Genomic DNA, 20207 nt, shown 5'->3' on the forward strand with positions numbered 1-20207 from the left:
ATTTTTATAAGGCAGACTAAATTTAAGTTACAGAAGAATAAAATAATTAATTTTGGTTCTCTTTGCAGTTTATACAAATATCTAGCATTGACCAATATTAAACCTATTTATGCAATGATGAAACAAAAATAACCTTATAAATTAATACTTAAAAACTGACTTCAGTTTTTAAAAATGGTATCTAGTTTAATGAAAGTATTTGATTTGTTCATTCTTTTTCGCATTGAATAGAGAAGGATATTGCGTACCTCGTCGATAAACTTCTCACTTCCTTAAATACTTGATTAAATTAACATTGTGCTACTGAGTTCACAGTTACTTCAAATATGGGAAACTGCCTGATGAACGAGGGGGTTTCTATCTTTGTGATTGTAAGTATTCTTCATGTCTAAAGCAATGGGGAAAGTTCCAAAGTTTTATTTTCTGATTTATTCTTCAAATTATATTAGTTGTTTGGCCACTTTATCTTCTATTTTCAGTGTAAACTAGCATCTGCAGTTCATTCCTGGATACTTTAATACTTTCTTGGTTATGGAAGCAACTTATTTTTAATTAAAATATAAATACAAGAATTATGATTTTGCTGATTCATTTTATGACGGTGATAAATTAAAATAACATCTTATTTAACATCCAGATGTAATATTAGACAACTTTAAAAGCAATGCTATAGTTTAATATAAAATAGATATATTTTATAACGTTTAATACAAACAAAAAAAATGGACAAATTAACATTGATGCTTATGAATTTAATTGTTCATTATTCAGCCATTAAGCTGGAAAGAGCGCAGACAAGATTTACGAGGACTCCTGGGCCTGAGCTACAGGAAACCATTAGGCGGCCTGTGGTTTTATTTCATTGAGCGTAGGAGGCTAAGGGATGATCTTAAAGAGGTGTATAAAAAAATCATGAGGGGAATAGATAGGTTGAATGCTGAAATTAAACTTTTTCAGAATTTAGAAATTAATCTCTTTCGAATGATCACGCTGAGAAATGATTATAAAATTGCTCAGCGTTGTTCTTGTTTAGGAACAATTTCCTTTCAATGTTACTTCAGCTTATTACATGCATATTAAATATTTGGATTCAAAATATTTCCTTTAGTTGCAATGTACTCGAGGTAAACTTGATTTATTAACAAATAACATGTGTGCTGTGGCAAAAAAAACAAATTGAAAATATATTCAAATGAAGGTAATGTTAGTATCTTTACTTTGATAAGAAAACAAGTTTAATTTAGTTTAGTTTATTGTCACGTTTACCGAGGTACAGTGAAAAGGTTTTTTTGCATGCTAGCTCATCAGTGTAAGGACTATACATGATTACAATCGACTCATCCATTGTGTACAGATACATGATAAGGGGAATAACTTGAGTAACGTTTAGTGCAAGATAACGTCCAGTAAAGTCTGATCAAAGAAAGCCTGAGGGTCTCCAATGAGGTAGATAGCGCAGGACCACTCACTAGTTGTTGGTGAAGAAAGCGAATGGTATGTTGGCATTCATAGCAAGAGGATTTGAGTTTAGGAGCAGGGAGGTTCTACTGCAGTTATGCAGGGCATTGGTGAGACCGCACCTGGAGTATTGTGTGCAGTTTTGGTCTCCTAATCTGAGGAAAGACGTTCTTGCCTTAGAGGGAGTACAGAGAAGGTTCACCAGATTGATCCCTGGGATGGCGGGACTTTCATATGAAGAAAGACTGGATAGACTAGGCTTGTACTCGCTGGAATTTAGAAGACTGAGGGGGGATCTTATAGAAACATATAAAATTCTTAAGGGGTTGGAGAGGCTAGATGCAGGAAGATTGTTCCCGATGTTGGGGGAGTCCAGAACCAGGGGTCACAGCTTAAGGATAAGGGGGAAGTCTTTTAGGACCGAGATGAGAAAACATTTCTTCACACAGAGAGTGGTGAGTCTGTGGAATTCTCTGCCACAGAAGGTAGCTGAGGCCAGTTCATTGGCTATATTTAAGAGGGAGTTAGATGTGGCCCTTGTGGCTAAAGGGATCAGTGGGTATGGAGAGAAGGCAGGTACAGGTTACTGAGCTGGATGATCAGCCATGATCGCATTAAATGGCGGTGCAGGTTCGAAGGGCCGAATGGCCTACTCCTGCACCTATTTTCTATGTTTCTATGTTTCTATGAATGGTTCAGTTGCCTGATAACAGCTGGGAAGAAACTGTCCCTGAATCTGGAGGTGAAGCTCTGCATTTGTTATATTAGTGAGTTGCATGTATTGTAATTATCTACCTTTATAGTATTTATATTTTCTTAAAAAATAAAGAATTGTTAGCATAGCAGTTATGTTACTGATATCATAGCCCATTGAACTAGACTAATAAATATAGAGAATATGAGTTGAGATACTGAGAGATAGCTCCGTATCACTGAGATAGCTCCAGAATTTGGTTAAAAATAATCTGGGTAAGAAAAGATTTTTTTTAAATCCTGAAGCTATTGGATTTCCACAAAACAGAATTCATTCACAAATGTATTTTAAGATAAGGAATCCTAAATGAGATGGCTGGCCTCAAACTAACATTTAATCATTAAACAAATATTTTAACTTAATTAGCTTTTGAAGTGGGTCTGGAAACGTTATCATCAAAACTGTTACAAAGAAAAACAAGAAATGTGCTGCACGGTCTGGCAGAAGCCTCCTCAGGGTATTAGGGAGTTTTTTTTCCATGAACAGTCTTGCCAATAGTGTACAGAGATAGGGGCTATGATTTTAAAATGCTCTCCTATTTTTGATACAACTTCCACTTTACTACACTAAGGTGTGGAGAGCTTCATTCGATGAATATCTGAAGTGGACAGGTTTCAAGTTTAACAATTTTTTTTTGTTGATAATGCATGGAAGTAAATAACTGTAGATTGGAGCGATTTATAAAGTGAAACAGGAAGTTGTTCTATTTTTATTCTGTTGCAATTTCTGAAATTACATTTGGATACCATTTTGTGGTGATGTGATCTTCAACCAGATGTCCTTTGTGGGAGGTGTAAATGGTAATCTGCCCGACAAATTATTAGGGGGGATCTTATTGAAACATATAAGATAATTAGGGGATTGGACACATTAGAGGCAGGAAACATGTTCCCAATGTTGGGGGAGTCCAGAACAAAGGGCCACAGTTTAAGAATAAGGGGTAGGCCATTTAGAACGGAGATGAGGAAGAACTTTTTCAGTCAGAGAGTGGTGAAGGTGTGGAATTCTCTGCCTCAGAAGGCAGTGGAGGCCAGTTCGTTGGATGCTTTCAAGAGAGAGCTGGATAGAGCTGTTAAGGATAGCGGAGTGAGGAGGTATGGGGAGAAGGCAGGAACGGGGTACTGATTGAGTGATCAGCCATGATCGCATTGAATGGCGGTGCTGGCTCAAAGGGCTGAATGGCCTCCTCCTGCACCTATTGTCTATGAGGTGATGAACAAGAGATAGTCTAACCACCATTGTTGTGATTCCTACTGTCATTCTTTCTCGGTGGGGAGGGGGAGTGTGGTGACTTTAGGGTGAGGAGGTGGGGGGTGGGGGTCATCGTTGACCAGAAATTCAACAGGATCAACCACATAATTATGTGAATGAGAGCAGGTCAGAGCTTGGGACTGCTTCAGTCAATGACTCACCTCTTCACATTCTCATTTTCCTCACCCTGAAGTGTATGATTTATCAACACATGAGAAGTGATCAGATGAAGAAGCATCTGGTGTTATCTATGTTACTCCAGTGAAGACCAGTTATTCCCATGAAAAGTAAAGTTCATTTTAGATTCAGCATCACAGCCACTTTGCTTCATTTATTTTATTATTTTGTTCCAAAAATTAGGATTATATGTAATCCCAACACACACACACACCTTTTATATATATAAATCTACACCTCCATCCCCCACCAGGAAGGCCTTAAAGCCCTCCATTTCTTCCTCGACCACAGATCCATCCAATTTCCCTCTACGAACACTCTACTCACCGGGTGGCACTGTCAGCGATGGCAGACTCACCAACGGTCTGTCTGCCTTTTTGTCTTTTTTGTTATTTTTAGTGTTTTAAAAGGACAGTATATGTTAATGTTCTCTGGTTTGTTTTATATGGGGGGGTGAGGAAGGGGGTCGGGGGAAAACTTTTTTTCAATCTCTTACCTTGCCGGAGATGCGATTGTTTTCCGGATTGTATCTCTGGTCGCTCTGTAGCCTGACATCGTGGAGCTGGCAAACTGACTTTGCTCGAGACTGACTTTGAGCCCCACCGCGGGGCCGTGGACTTACCATCAGAGCCTGCGATCCCTTTCCTGGGATCGACGCTCCAACTGCGGCCTGCGGATTTCAACATCGAGGAGCTCACAGTCTCGGGTAGAGACTGATGTCGGGAAGCTCCAAAGTCACAGAAGGTTCGACCAGCCCCGACCTGGAGTCCGATCGCCCGGCATGGGGGAGCTGAGAATCCCCCCCGATGCAGAAGCTTGATCGCCCCAACGCAGAGGGCTCGACCGCAGGCTACGGGAGCCAAGGTCCCCCGGTCAACGGAAGGCTCGAGGCCCCCGACCACGGGAAGAATATTGAACTTTATTTTCGCCTTCCATCACAATGAGGAATGTGGAGGAGTCACTATTGACTGACATCTATTACAAACCCACTGACTCCCACAATGTTAAAATGTGTTTTGTGTGTCTTGTTGCTTTTTATTGGTATGACTGCACGGCAAATCAAATTCCTCGTACGTTGCAAAACTCATACAAAGTATGAGTACTCCACCTCACGAAACTGGTCCTCACCCTCAACAACTTCTCCTTTCACTCCTCGCACTTCCTCCAAGTCTATGGGCACCCGCATTGGCTCCAGCTATGCCTACCTCTTTGTAGGGTACATGGAACAATCCCTGTTCCAGGCGTACACTGGCCCTACCCCCGAACTCTATCTCCGTTACATTGATGACTGCATCGGTGCTACCTCCTGCACCCATGCATCGGTGCTACCTCCTGCACCCATGCAGAACTCATGGACCATCAACTTCACCACCAATTTTCATCCTGCACTCAAATTTACTTGGACCATCTCCGACACCTTCCTCCCCTTTCTTGATCTCACACTCTCCATCACAAGAAATAAACTATTGACTGACATCTATTACAAACCCACTGACTCCCACAACTATCTCGACTACACTTCTCCCTATCCTGCTTCCTGCAAAGACTCTATCCCCTACTCTCAATTCCTCCTTCTACGCCGCGTCTGCACCCACGATGAGGTGTACCATACTAGAACATCCGAGATGTCCTCATTCTTTAGGGAATGGGGGTTCCCCTCTCCCATCATAGGTCTCCTCTCCTGTCCAAGTCACCCTGCAACCTCCTAACATCCTCTTCACAGTTCACACTGCCACCCAGCTTTGTGTCGTCTGCAAACTTGCTAGTGTTACTTCTAATTCCATCATCCAAATCATTAATATATATTGTAAATAGTTGCGGCCCCAGCACCGAGCCTTGCGGCACTCCACTCGCCACTGCCTGCCATTCAGAAAAGAACCCGTCAGGCCCTGGGGAATTATCAGCCTTCAGTCCCCTCTGTCTACCCAATACTATTTCTCGCCTAATGCAAGTTTCTTTCAGTTCCTCTGTCTCCCTAGATCCTCTGTCCTCTAGTACATCTGGGAGATTGTTTGTGTCTTCCTTAGTGAAGACAGATCTGAAGTACCTGTTCAACTCTTCCGCCATTTCCTTGTCACCCATAATAATTTCACCCATTTCTGCCTTCAAGGGACCCACATTTGGCTTTACTAATCTTTTTTTCTTAACATACCTAAAGAAGCTTTTACTTCCTTCTTTATATTCTTGGCCAGCTTCGCTTCGTACCTCATCTTTTCACCCCTTATTGCCCTTTTTGCTACCTTCTGTTGTCCTTTGAAAGTTGCCAAATCCTCTTGCTTCCCACTACTCTTTGCTATGTTACTATAGCCCTTACCTTCCACCCCATCAGCCGTCGCATACAACACATAATCCTCCGAAATTTCCGCCACCTCCAACGGGATCCCATCAGTAGCCATATTTTCCCATCTCCATCCCTTTCTGCGTTCTGCAGAGACCATTCCCTCTGCAAATCCCTGGTTAACTCATCCCTTCTCACCCAAACCACCCCCTCCCCAGGTACCTTCCCCTGCAATCACAGAAGATCCAACACCTGTCGCTGTACTCCTCCCTCGACTTTGTCCACGGACCCCGACAGTCCTTTCAGATTAGGCAGAGGCTCACTTGCACCTCCTCCAACCTTACCTACTGTATCCGTTGTTCAAGATGTGGACTCTTATACATCGGCGAGACCAAACGCAGACCGGGCGATTGTTTCGCGAAACGCCTTCGCTCAGCCCGTGTGAACCAACTTGATCTCCCGGTTGCTGGACACTTTAATTTTCCTTCCCATTCCTACACAGACCTTTCTGTCCTCGGTCTCCTCCATTGTCAGAGTGAGACAAAATGCAAATTGGAGGAACAGCATCTTATATTTCGCTTGGGCAGCTTACAGCCCAGTGGTATGAATTTTGATTTCTCTCTCTTCAGGTAGCCCTGGCATTCCCTCTCTCTCTATCCCTCCCCCCCACCCAAGTCGCACTAGCTTCTCATTTTCACCCTCCAAACAGCTTACAATGGCCTATTTCCTTTATCATTGTTCCTATTTTTGCATTTCTTTCATTCATTGTTCTTTGTCTTTCCACATCGCCACCTATATTTCTCGCTTCCCATATCCCTAAACAGTTGAAGAAGGGTCTCGACCTGAAACGTCACCCATTCCTTCTCTCCAGAGATGCTGTCTGTCCCGCTGGGTTACTCCAACATTTTGTGTCTATCTTATATATATATATATATATATATATACACACATTTATATAATAGCACAAGGATGTGCAGGGAGTGAAGGGATCTGGGTTATGTGTGGGCAGATAAAAGGTGCTCTTGGCATCACGTTCGACACAGACATTTTGGGCCGAAAGGACTGTTCCTGTGCTGTACTGTTCTATATTCTTTCACACAGCCTGTCCAATTATTCCTCCATTAAGAGAATGAATGGGAAATTCATGGTTTATGTCCTGATTATCGATTGTTGGTGAGGATAACAATCTAGCACTGTGAAAACAATAGTGCAGAAGAAGGGTGTTTGATGCATCCGTCAGATATGTAGCTTCAAAAGGAGTGACAAAGTTGGGTTCAGAGGAGCCTTGACTGCAATACAGATCCACCACCGATTTTCCGGCAACGGATGGCTTATCCTTTTATTATGAGTGCACTTGAAATCCCCACCAGAAGGCCCCGAAAATGTGCAGTCCAGGCTAGGTGATACAGCCGACCTCGACACCTCATCGAGGCTTCTGCGGCCGATCACCAGGTCGAATCTCCCCCTGCGGCCGGGGCTCTGGAACTCTGGCTCGGCTGGAGTTGGCATAGCCATAGTTGGCTATGGGAACGATCTCAGCCGTTCCCATAGCCAACTTCCAAGGCGACTTTGCAGGCTGTTTTCTCGGCTCCTCGGCAGCCAAGGCAGACCGAACCCAAGTCCCTGGTGCTATAAGGCAGCAACTGTACCGCTGCGGCACTGTGCCACCCTTAATCCTCCTACCAGCAGCTGAGACCCAGGTTCGATCCTGACCTTCTGTGCCGTTTATATGGAGTTTGCCCATTCTCTCTGTGACCACATGGGTTTTCTCCAGGAGCTCCGGTTTCCTCCCACCTCACAAAGACGTGCGGGTTTGTAGGTTAATTGGCCTCTATAAAATCTCCCCACAATCCTCTCTGTTCTAAAATAAACACCCCCAGTGACTAATCTTTCGTACAGGTAAAATTCTACAGTCCTGTCAAACTCTTTAGACTTTAAACTTTAGAGATACAGCGTGGAAACAGCTATGGCCCAGCAAATCCACGTCGACTAGTGACCACCCCGTACACTAGCACTATCCTGTACACTGGGGACAATTTACACTTTGCAGAAGCCAATTAACCTACAAACCTGAGTGTCTTTGGATGTGGGAGGAAACCAGAGCACCCAGAAAAAAACACACATGGTCACAGGGAGAACGTACAAACTCCATACAGACAGTACCTGTCGTCAGGATCGAACCCGGGTCTCTGGTGCTGTAAGGCAGCGACCCTACCACTGCACCACAGTGCAGCCCCAAATCCTTGGTATGTTCCTTTGTAACCCCTCCTGTCTTGTGACAGTGCTTCATGTAACATGCTGGTCTGACTGTGTGCAGTAATCAAGTTGAGTGACATTGTTTGTGTCCATTTCCCTTTTTTTGCAGCTGGCCTGGCTTGGAATCAATGCATTTCTCTTCGTCCATTTCTATTTTGTCTATGATGATGGACAAAAGTTTTATTACACACGAGAGCTAGTTGGGGTGAGTTGGAGCCTACAATCATGGACTGCACTTCAGTCATGTCATAGAGTAATACAGCACTGAAACAGGCCCTTCAGCCTAACTTGTCCATGCCGACCAAAATGCCACATCCGTTAGTCCCATTTGCCCATGAATGGCCTATCTCCCCCTGAACTTTTTTCCAATCTTTCCCCTCTCATCTTATCCCTTACCTGTCCATTGTAAACGTCATGATTGTAATCATATAAAGTCTTTCCACTGAATGGATAACACCCAATAAAAAAGCTTTTCACTGTACCTGTGACAATAAACTAAACTAAAATCAGGTATGTCCCCAGGTTCTTGACTCGCCTATTTTTGGTAAGAGATTCTGTGCATTTACCCTATCTATGATTTTATGCTCTAAGATCACTCGCAGCCAACGGCGTTTCAAGGAATAGCATCCTGAAAAAAGGTCAAATGGACACAAAGTGCTGGAATAACTCAGGAGGTCAGGCAGCATGTCTGGAGAACAGCCTGCCTAACCTCTCGCTATACCTCAGCGCCTTGAGCCCTGGCAACATCCTCAAACAGGTCCACCATCGATTTTCCGGCAACTGGCGCCTCCTTTAACTGGACAAAATCATGAGAGCGCACTTTAAATCCCCCCTGGAAGCTCCCCCCTCCTCTTCTCCCCCCTCCTCTCCCCTACTCCCCTTCCTCCCCCCTCCTCTCCCCTTCCCCCTCCTTTCCCCTACTCTCCCCTCCCCCTCCTCCTCCCTCCTCTCCCCTCCCCCTCCCCCCCCTCCTCTCCCCTACTCCCCCCTCCTCTCCCATCCTCTCCCCTACTCTCCCCTCCCCCTCCCCTCCTCTCCCCTCCCCCTCCCCTCCCCTCCTCCCTCCTCTTCTCCCCCCGCCTCTCCCCTCCCCTACTCTCCCCTCCCCCTCCTCTCCCCTACTCTCCCCTCCTCTCCCATCCTCTCCCCCCTCCCCTCCTCTCCCCTCCTCCCCTTCCTCCCCCTACTCTCCCCTCCTCTCCCATCCTCTCCCCCCTCCCCTCCTCTCCCCTCCTCCCCTTCCTCCCCCTACTCTCCCCTCCTCTCCCATCTTCTCCCCCCTCCCCTCCCCTCAGCCTCGACCATGTGCCGCCTAGGGCGGGTGAGGTGGCCATTCTCAACCTCGTTGGGACTTCCACAGCCGGTCAGTTGGTCTATGTTGTCCCCTGTGTCTGGGGTTCTGGAACTCCGGCCCGGCCGGAGGTGGCAGATCCATTCCCACAGCCGACGTCCGAGGGTGACTCTGCGGGCCGGTATCTTGCCCCTTGGGCGGCCCAGGTGGGTCGTTCCGGTACCGTTGGACTCCTCTCGAGGGCCATGTCCTCTGTTGGTCCGGCAAAAACAGATAATCCACAAAGGTTCTGCAACTGAGGGTGCCGGGAAATCGGTGGTGGACCAGTGTGTCACCTGTGCACTGTTTCCCACGGGTCCATTCCAACTCAGGTTTGTTTCTTTTCATCCATTAGCCTGCTCTAGCCTGGGCTCGGGCACCAGCCGCCTGCTTGAACTTCAACTGCATGCTGATCCTGCTGCCTGTCTGTCGAAACCTACTGTCATTCGTGCGAGGAACCTGCGGGGTAAGTGGCTGTTCAAAGTCCGCAAGATAATTATTTACCTTTTCACATTTCCACGTCCGGGTAAAAGATTCTGTGCATGGTTCACTCGTTGTTTTAAAATATAACTTGTTATTTCTCACTTGTTAAGGTGTGTTTCAAGGCTTCTTCCAATGGTGCCTTTGATTGGAAATAGCCCCCAAAAGAAGCTTTGCATGATTTATTTTGCTGCACAGTATAGATAATTGTTGTTATTTTACCAATAAATGGTTGCAAAGTGCTGGAGTAACTCAACGGGTCAGGCAGCATCTCTGGGGAACACGGGTAGGTGATGTTGCAGGTCAGGATCCTTCTTCGGTCTCGACCTGAAAACAATGGGGTTTCTCCAGGTGCTCCATTTTCCTCCCACACTCTAAAGACATACAAGTTTGTAGGATGATTCGTGTCTGTACATTGTAAATTGTCCCTCGTGCTAATGTGCGGGGTGACCTCTGGTCGACGCAGACTTGGTGGGCTACAGGGGATTATTTCCATGCTACATCTCTAAAGTCTAAAACTCTCCTATCCATGTACTCCAGAGATGCTGAGTTACTCCAGCACTTTGTGTCTTTTTTTATAAACCAGCATCAGCAGTTCCTTGTTTCTAGTTAATCGGTTGCTCTGCCAAATCAGACATGATGCTCGGTTATTTGAGCACCTAGTGCCTCATTGGTCTGAAACCTGGATGTTGCAGATAAGATGCTGAGTTTACTCTTGTGGCACAGCAGGTAAGGACCGCATGATGCTGCAATGGTCAAAGTCAGTTGCTGGAAATATGAAACAAAACCAGAAAGTGCTGGAAATATTTAGCATCTGTGGAAAGAGAAACAGTTAACAGTTAAAGGACAACACAGTAGTGCAGCTGGTGGAGCTGCTGCCTCACAGCGCCAGAGACCTGGGTTCGATCCTAACCGCGAGTGCTGTCTATGTGGAGTTTGCACGTTCTCCCTGTAAACTCGTGGGTTTCCTCTGGGTGCTCTGGTTTCCTTCCACATCCCAAGGACGTGTGGAGTTTATAGGTTTATTGACTTTTGTGAATTGAGTGTAGGGAGTGGGTGAGAAAGTGGGATCACATGGAACTGGTATGAACGAGTGATCAATATTCGGCGTGAGTTCATGGGCCGCAGGCCTGTCTCCTTGCTGCATCTCTAAATGAAACTCAATGTTTCAGATTGAGGAAGTGCAAGTGCATCATTGGAAAGATTGCTTGGGTCCCTGGATGGTGGGAAGGGAAGTGGTCAATGAGCTGTTGTTGCTGTTGCATGGGAAATTGCTGAGAGAAGGGGGTTTGTAACTGTTTTGTAACCTCCATTTTAATTTAGTGTTGCAGACACACTCTCAGAAGACAACTGGACAAAAACATCACCTTTCATAAACTGGTAGCTTACATGATCGCTCTGCATACAGGTAAATCGTGAATAAATCCATCATTGTATTATGGTCAATGCAGTACCCTAGTTATTCGGCAGGTTTTACGTTTTTCCTGAAGTCAAAAAATCAGATCAAATCGGTTTCAGGAAGTGTGTCCTCTGGTGAGAATTAAGATTACATCTATTAAAGGATTTTGGAAGGAACCAATCAATAGATTTCCTCCAAAAGTAACAATGCAAAAAGAACTGTGGTGGCTACATTAGGAAAGTCCCCTGCATGGAACCACACCAAGTCATGGGCAATGTTATGGGTGCTTGCAAAGATCATGACGATGAGAGATGGGAGGAAAGTGAAAGAGTGAGAGAGAGAGGGGAGGGGGGTAGGTGGAGGGGGGTGTGGGAGAGAAGGGAAAGAGAGAGGGAGGGGGAGGGTGAGGGAAAGAGAGAGAGAGAGAGAGAGAGAGAGAGAGAGAGAGAGAGAGAGAGAGAGAGAGAGAGAGAGAGAGAGAGAGAGAGAGAGGTGGGGGATGTATACACAAATGAGGCAGAGAGAGGGAAGAGACAGGGTGGTGCGACTGAGCAGAGGTTGGAGAGAGAGGGAGAGAGAAAGAGAGGAGGATGTAGATGGGGGTTGAGAGAGGAGTGGGGGTGTATGAGGAGACAGAGAGATTAAGAGAGAGAGGCGGGTGTAGAAGGTGAGAGAAGAGAGAGGGGAGAGAGGGAGGTGGTGAGACAGAGGGGTGTGGAGAGATAGGGATGTGGAGAGAGACAAAGAAAAAAAAGGGGGTGGAGAGAGAGAAAGAGAGAGAGAGAGATTTTCTCTTTACTATTTTACTATTTATGGGGCAAAAATAGTATATTATGGGGTAAAAATCCTAAACTTTGAGTGAAACTTGGTGGGTTCAGATATCTGATTAATTCCTGAAATCAAAACCCATAGCTCGGTATGTTACTGTGAAGGACTGACAATATTATTAACACTGGTAATTCCAGTCTTCAGTTCAAATAAAGGAGCAGATCTGCGTTTGAAATTGCTATGACACTGAAACTGAAGCTGTGACCTCAGTTGTACAAGAGGTCCTTGATGCCAGACCAAGTTAAATGCTGCCTTGTTGTCGAGATCACTCTCGCCGTGCTTCTGTCTGTTTGGATAAAGGCTGCAATATGTTTCAGAGCTGTCCTGGTTTTACCCAATCTGAAGAACAGCATGGACACAAAATTCCAGAGTAACACCAGAGGTTCAGGCTGAATAGAATCATAGTCATACAGCATAGAAACAGGCCCTGCGGCCCAATTTGCCCACGCCGACCAACATGCTCTATCTACATTTGATCCATCTGCCTGCATTCGGCCCATGTACCTCCAAACCCATCCTATCCTTATACCTGACTAAATGCTTCTTAAAAGTTGCAATAGTACCTTCCGTAACTATCTCCTTCAGCAGCTTATTCCATACACCCACTACCCTTTACGTAAAAAGATACCACTCAGGGATACAAATCTATCCAAACGTCCGGGTGCTGCAGGAGAACTTCAGACCTTCATCCTGGAAGCTCAGCCCGAGGCCAAGATGGCCTCTATTCAAAGGGGGTTGAATAGTCTCATGGCACAACAGCAATCTGTTCTCCACAAAACTACTAGGATTGCTGAGGCTCCACAACAGCAAAATGTGAGGTGTTATCTAAAAAATAGCAGTGAAGATATCCTGGACTATGATGAGTTTGACTGTGCTGGCCTGGTTGAAGTGTAAATGGTACAGACAATTGATTCAGAACTATGTTGAGAGCTGGATTCATTGACCATGTGTTGCTCATTAGTATGTTTAATGCACACTGTCATGGAGTCATAGTGTCATAGAGAGACAGGCCCTTCAGCGCGATTTGCCCACACCGGCCAACATGTCCCATCTACACGTCCCACCTGCCGACGTTTGGCCCATATCCCTCTAAGCCAGTCCTATCCATGTACCTGTCCAAATGTTTCTTAAACTTTGCAATAGTACCTACCTCAATCACCTCCTCCGGCAGCTCATTCCATACCCCCAACACCCTTTGTGGGAAAAAGTTACCCCTCAGGTTCCTATTAAATCTTTACCCCTTCACCTTAAACTTGTCTGATGGTTCGTGATTCCCCCATTCTAGGCAAGAAACTCTGTGCGTCTACCCGATCTATTCCTCTCATGATTTTGTACACCTCTATAAGATCATCCCTCATCCTCCTGTGCTCCAAGGAATAGAGTCCTGGCCTGCTCAACCTTTCCCTATAACTCAAGGCCTCAAGTCCTGGCAACATCCTCATAAATCTTCTCTGCACCCTTTCCTGCTTGGCAACATCTTTCCTATAACATGGTGCCCAAAACTGAACACAGTACTCTAATTGTGGCATCACCAACGTCTTACACAACTGAAACATGATCTCCCAACTTGTATACTATGCCAATGAGCAAAAATTAATCCCATTGATTTTAATGGTCATCCACATAATTCAAAATGTACACAGAATCATGACAGACTGTGCATTGTTGCTTCACAGCCATTCACATCATTGCACATTTGTTCAACTTTGAGCGGTTCATGGATTGCCAGCTGGGTGAAAAGGGACAACTCAATGCTGTCTTGTCTGAACTGGGAGCCGGGGGAGGTTACCTGAATCCAATTCAAACCAAAGAAACGGTAATGTTCAATCATCTTTTGTTGCCTTAACAAAATACATGGTAGAGAAAGAGGAACATTGCTAGAAGCAATGTAATAGCTGCTAAACTTCTGCAAAAATCGTACAAAGGAATAATAGGGGGTTTTAATTTGAGGTCAGTCTACTGTTTCTTACGTTCTCAAGACTGTGCATTTATGTGTAGCTGGAGGTCAGACAAGTACATATTTCTGCAACACTTTGGGACCCGTATCTGAAGAAGGATGTGCTGGTGTTGGAGACCTACCTACCTTCACCACCAGGCCGGGCTGCCGACACCACCCCCAGCCCGATGAGGAACTCCAGCACTTTATGTCCTGTTGTGTATCAACCAGCATCTGCCGTTGTTTATTTCTACTACCTATACAATGATAATCCCTTAGATAGACACAAAGTGCTGGAGTAGCTCAGCAGGTCAAGCAGCATTTCTAGAGAAAAAGGATTGATGACGTTTCAGGTCGGGACCCTTTTTCAAACTGAAAGTAAGGAGTGGGCTGGGGGTGGGGGTTGAAGAGCTGGAAGCGAGAAAAGAACAGGACCAATCCCTTACTTGGTTATAGCGGACATTCGTCAATAACGGACATCATTCCCTCCTATGGTCCGTTATAAAGGGGTTTACTGAAGTGTGGAATTGAGTGAGTATATTTACTCATCCGTTGTACATTTTGTTAAAGGTTTGAACAGTTAATTTTGCACTGCATTAATAAATCCCATTAGGTTCCCCATTCACTTATGCAAGAAGCCTATTGTTTCTTTTAGATGGCTGGCAAGGACATAGAGAAATGCGACTCACTACAGGGGGGGGGGGGCTGGTAATGTCGATGCCTCTCATCAAATTTCTGCCCAAACACAGGGCAAACAAGATTAGAACGGGAGGAATCACTTTATCGACCGACATCTATTACAAACCCACTGATTCCACAACTATCTCAACTACACTTCTTCCCACCCTACTTCCTGCACAGACTCTATCCCCTACTCCCAATTCCTCCGCCTACACTGCATCTGCGCCCAAGATGAGATGTTCCATACCAGGACATCCGAGATGTCCTCATTCTTTAGGCCACAGGGGTTCTCCTCTCCCATCATAGATGAGGCCCTCACACGTGTCTCCTCGATACCCCGCAGCTCCGCCCTTGCTCCCCCTCCTCCTAGTCGCAACAGGGACAGAGTCCCCCTAGTTTTAATCTTTCTCCACATCAGCCGTCGCATACAGCACATAATGCTCCCACATTTTCGCCACCTCCAACGGGATCCCACTACTAGTCACATCTTCCCGTTTCCACCTTCCGCAGAGATCGTTCCCCCCACAATTCCCTGGTTAATATCCCTTCCCACCCAAAACACCCCCTCCCCAGGTACCTTCCCCTTCAACCGCAGGAGATGCAATACCTGTCCTTATACCTTAACCCTCGATTCTGTCTAGAGACCACGACAGTCCTTTAAGATATCACAAAATGCTGGAGTAACTCAGCGGGTCAGGCAGCATCTCTGGAGAGAAGGAATGGGTGACCTTTCGGGTCGAGACCCTTCTTCAGACTGATGTCAGTGGGGGGCGGGACAAAGAAAGGATATAGGTGGAGACAGGAAGAAGTAGACAGTGGGAGAACTGGGAAGCAGGAGGGGAAGAGAGGGACAGAGGAACTATCTAAAGTTAGAGAAGTCAATGTTTATACTGCTGGGCTCTAAGCTGCCCAAGCGAAATATGAGGTGCTGTTCCTCCAACTTGCAGTGGGCCTCACTATGACAGTGGAGGAGGCCAAAGATGGAGATTCAACACCTGTCCCTTTACCTCCCCCCTCAACTCCATCCAAGGACCCAAACAGTCTTTCCAGGTGAGGCAGCGGTTCACCTGCACCTTCTCCAACCTCATCTATTGTATCCGCTGTTCCAGATGTCAACTTCTCTACATCAGCGAGACCAAACGCTGGCTCGGCGATCGTTTCGCTCAACACCTTTGCTCAGTCCGCCTTAACCAACCTGATCTCCCGGTGGCTGCGCACCAACTCCCCCTCCCACTCCCAGTCTGACCTTTCTGTCATGGGCCTCCTCCAGTGTCATAGAGAGGCCCACCGCAAGTTGGAGGAACAGCACCTCATATTTTGCTTGGGCAGCTTACAGCCCAGCGGTATGAACATTGACTTCTCTAACTTTAGGTAGTTCCTCTGTCCTTCTCTTCCCCTCCCGCTTCCCAGTTTTCCCACTGTCTTCCTGTCTCCACCTATATCCTTTCTTTGTCCCGCCCCCCACTGACATCAGTCTGAAGAAGGGTCTCAACCTTAAACGTCACCCATTCCTTCTCTCCAGAGATGCTGCCTGACCTGCTGAGTTACTCCAGCATTTTGTGATACCTTCGATTTGTACCAGAATCTGCAGTTATTTTCCTACACGACAGTCCTCTAACCTCATCTACTGTATCCGTTGCTCAAGATATGGACTCTTATACATCGGCGAGACCAAACGTAGACTGGGCGATAATTTCGCTGCATACCTTTGCCTGAACCTACCTGATCTCCTGGTTGCTAAACACTTTAACTTTCCTTCCCATTCCCACTCTGACCTTTCTGTCCTAGGCCTCCTCCATTGTCAGAGTGAGGCTAAATGCAAATTGGATCTCATGCATCTCATATTTCGCTTGGGCAGCTTACAACCCAATGGTATATTGATTTCAACTTCAGGTAACCCCTGCATTCCCTCTCTCTCCATCCCTCCCCCACCTGTTGCACCAGCTTCTCGCTCTCACCCAACAAACAGCTGTTTCCTTTATCATCATTACTTATCTGGTATATATTTCATGCATTGTTCCCTATGTCTCTGCATCATCGTCTATATCTCTCGTTTTCTTTTCCCCTGACTTTCAGTCTGTAGAAAGGTCTTGACCCGAAAGGTCACCCATTCCTTCTCTCCAGAGATGCTGCCTGACCCGCTGAGTTACTCCAGCATTTTGTGTCTATCTTTGGTTTAAACCAGCATCTGCAGTTCCTTCCTACTCAGAAATCACTAGGTTTTTAGTTGTGTCCTCAAACATGTTGAACTTCCCATCTGTTTCAACGATCGGTCAATATATCACTTGTAATTGATTGTCTTTCCTTTCCAGAATCCTACTAAGGTGGCGTTTGTAACTGTGGCAGGGCTGAGTGGGGTGGCTATTACGCTGGCCCTGATACTCATAATAACATCATCGACGGAAACTGTCAGGCGACAGTACTTTGAAGTCTTCTGGTACACCCACCACCTGTTTGTGGTCTTTTTTGCTGGACTGGTCATCCACGGAATAGGGTATGTAGCGTTTATGGGAAATTGGATGGTTCCTGTAACACGTTCTGTGTCACGGAGACACAAGGAACTAACTGCAGATGCTGGAATCTTGAGCAAAACCCAAAGTTCTGGAGAAACTCAGTGGGTCAGGCAGCATCCGTGAAGGCAATGGACGGGCAATGTTTTGGGTTGGGACCCTTCTTCAGATTGATTGTACATGTCCACCACTGATTTTCCCACAACTGGTAGTCCGGCATCTCCTTTAGTTGAGACAAAATTACGAAAGTACTTTTAAACAAAACCCCTGCCCGCCCCCCCAGAAGTTCCCCCGGAAATGTGGCGGCTAGACTGGCTGATCTCGCCCTCATCAAGATTTCCGCGGCCGATCAGCAGGTCGAATTTGTCCCCCATGGCCGGGGCTCTGGAACTGCAGCCCAGCCGGAACTGGCAAATCCATTCCCATAGCTGTCTTCCGCGGCCATCTTTGCAGGCCGGTATCGGGGCCCACCGGCAGCCTAGGCCGACCGTTCCCATTCAGTTGGACTCCTCTTGGAGGCTCTGACCTCTGTTGGTCCGGCTAAAAACGGATAATCCAGAAATGCTCTGGATGCCGTAAAATCGGTGGTGGACCTGTAGTAGAGAGTTGGAAGAGAAAGAGTCATAGCATGGAAACAGGCCCTTCAGCCCTACTTTACCCATGCCGACCAACATGCACCATCTACATTAGCCCATCTACCTGCTTTTGGCTCATATCCCTTGGAATCTCTCCTATCCAGGTGGGGCGGGACAAAGCCTGGCAAGTGATAGTTGGTTACAGGTGACAGAGGTTTGATTGGCAGAAGCATGGACAAAGCCCAGACATGAAAAGGAGACAAAAGGGTGTCAGATAAGAAGAGAAAATGTTTATTTTGGTCAACTTCTCATAAGTAACACATGTAAATTTGCAGCACATTTACATTAATAAATGCTCAAGGTTTCTTCAGTGAAGAGAGGCAGCAGATCAATGTCCAGCAACCTTTATCATTAACAAATATTCAATTTGTCACGCTGCTTACTAAAGAAAAGCTGGTAAGTAGCAGCCTTATGCAGTAGACGATTTCTCTGCCCCAGTTAATACACAGGGTTATTTGTATATAGGGTCATTGTCATGGCAGTTACTCTACAGACAAATGTGGATCCTGACAGATGATGGAGCCTGATTTCAATAACAATTATAATTAAAGATAATTATGTCTTTGCTAATCAGCTGACTTGTAAATGACATGCAAATTCTGACTGCTGCTTTTGTGCTTTGCTCAGGATTCCAGCATCTGCATTTACTTGAATCTCTGCAGTCTGATATATCTTTAGATTTAGCATGAAAGATAACACGAGATAGAGAAATATCTTATCAAGTGGCAAAGGTCTAATTGGATTTGTTTCTGGGAAAAATCTGAGAGAAAACTGGATCTATTTAATATGCCAATATTGAATTTCATAAGTAAATCATTGGATTATCATTTTGAATTATGTGCATGGATGTGCATGGATAGTGGGAGAATCAATGACTAGAGGCCATAGCCTCAGAATTAAAGGACATTCCTTTCGGAAGAAGATGAGGAGGAATTTCTTTAGTCAGAGGGTGGTGAATCTGTGGAATTCTTTGCCACAGAAGGTTGTGGAGGCCGTCAATGGATATTTTTAAGGCAGAGATAGATAGATTCTTGATTAATGCGGGTGTCAGGGATTATGGGGAGAAGGCAGGAGAATGGGGTTAGGAAGGAGCGATAGATCAGCCATGATTGAATGGCGGAGTAGACTTGATGGGCCGAATGGCCTAATTCGATCCTATCACTTATAATAATAATAATGCATTACATTTATATAGCGCTTTTCAAACACTCAAAGACGCTTTACAGGGATTTCTGGAACATAGAGAAGTGAATAAATAGATAAATAAGTAAACGAACAGAGAAAGGAGACAGAAGGTGAGGTGACCTTCAGTGGTTGAAGGCAGTGCTGAAGAGGTGAGACTTCAGTGACCTTATGAAACTGAAACGGGTCTTACATGTTTAACCTGCAAATTGTGAACAGGTTTACTTGACTTTAGTTTAGTTTAGTTCAGTTTAGATATACATCATGGAAACAGCCCTTCGGCCCAATGTGTCCACACCGACCATCGATCATCCATTCACACTAGTTTTATATTATACCACTTTTACATCCACTCCCTAAACACTAGGGGCATCTACAGAGGCAATTAACCTACAAACCCACACATCTTTGGGATGTAGGAGGTACCGGAGCACCCAAAGAAAATCTACACAGTCACAAGGATAACATGCAAACTCTGCTCAGACAGCACCCGAGATCAGGATCGAAGCAGGGTGTCTGGTGTGTGAGGCAGCAGCTCTACCAGCTACACCACTGTGCCGTCTATGTCCTGTTGTCAAGATTTCTAAAAAATAGCGACAATAAATTCTTTATTCCATCCACATTTAATTGAAACATTAGGTCGAATGTCTCTTTAAAACGTTCTCATGTAACCTTTCCTTCCAGGCAAATCGTTCGCGGTCAGACAGAGGCAAGTCTGAGGGAACATAACATTACCTACTGCAAGGACAAATATACTGAATGGGGGGTTGATCCCGAATGTCCCAAGCCTAAATTTTCCGGGAATCCACCAATGGTATGTATATGTCGATTCACTTTTAAAACAATAAAATTTCTTTAAGACGATTTACTAATAGTAATCTATTCTACTGCACTTTCCTATCATGATAGGAGAACAGCATAGCCAAGGACGAGTGCACCCCAGCTACTCCCTCTTCTCCCCTCTCCCATCGGGCAAAAGGTATAGAAGTGTGAAAATGCACACCTCCAGATTCATGGACAGGTTCTTTCCAGCTGTTATCAGGCAAATGAAC

At 45.5% G+C, this 20207-nt stretch overlaps 1 protein-coding gene across 2 annotated transcripts in view; it reads left to right on the forward strand.

Annotated features, from left to right (window-relative positions):
- The first annotated feature begins 279 nt into the window (after nt 1–279).
- Nucleotides 280–20207, forward strand: part of LOC144598770 (NADPH oxidase 2-like) — a 36274-nt gene continuing 16346 nt past the window's right edge. The window contains exons 1-7 of one of the 2 annotated variants that reach the window (XM_078409167.1): nt 280–371; nt 8284–8379; nt 9860–9970; nt 11308–11392; nt 13888–14027; nt 17141–17322; nt 19840–19969. In XM_078409167.1, coding sequence (XP_078265293.1) covers nt 327–371; nt 8284–8379; nt 9860–9970; nt 11308–11392; nt 13888–14027; nt 17141–17322; nt 19840–19969 — 789 coding nt within the window. In that variant the 5' untranslated portion in view covers nt 280–326. The remainder of the gene's footprint in view (nt 372–8283; nt 8380–9859; nt 9971–11307; nt 11393–13887; nt 14028–17140; nt 17323–19839; nt 19970–20207) is intronic. The other variant, XM_078409168.1, reaches the window with a different exon arrangement.

The sequence above is a fragment of the Rhinoraja longicauda genome, chromosome 12, assembly GCF_053455715.1.
Source record: "Rhinoraja longicauda isolate Sanriku21f chromosome 12, sRhiLon1.1, whole genome shotgun sequence".
Taxonomy (NCBI): Eukaryota; Metazoa; Chordata; class Chondrichthyes; order Rajiformes; family Arhynchobatidae; genus Rhinoraja; species Rhinoraja longicauda.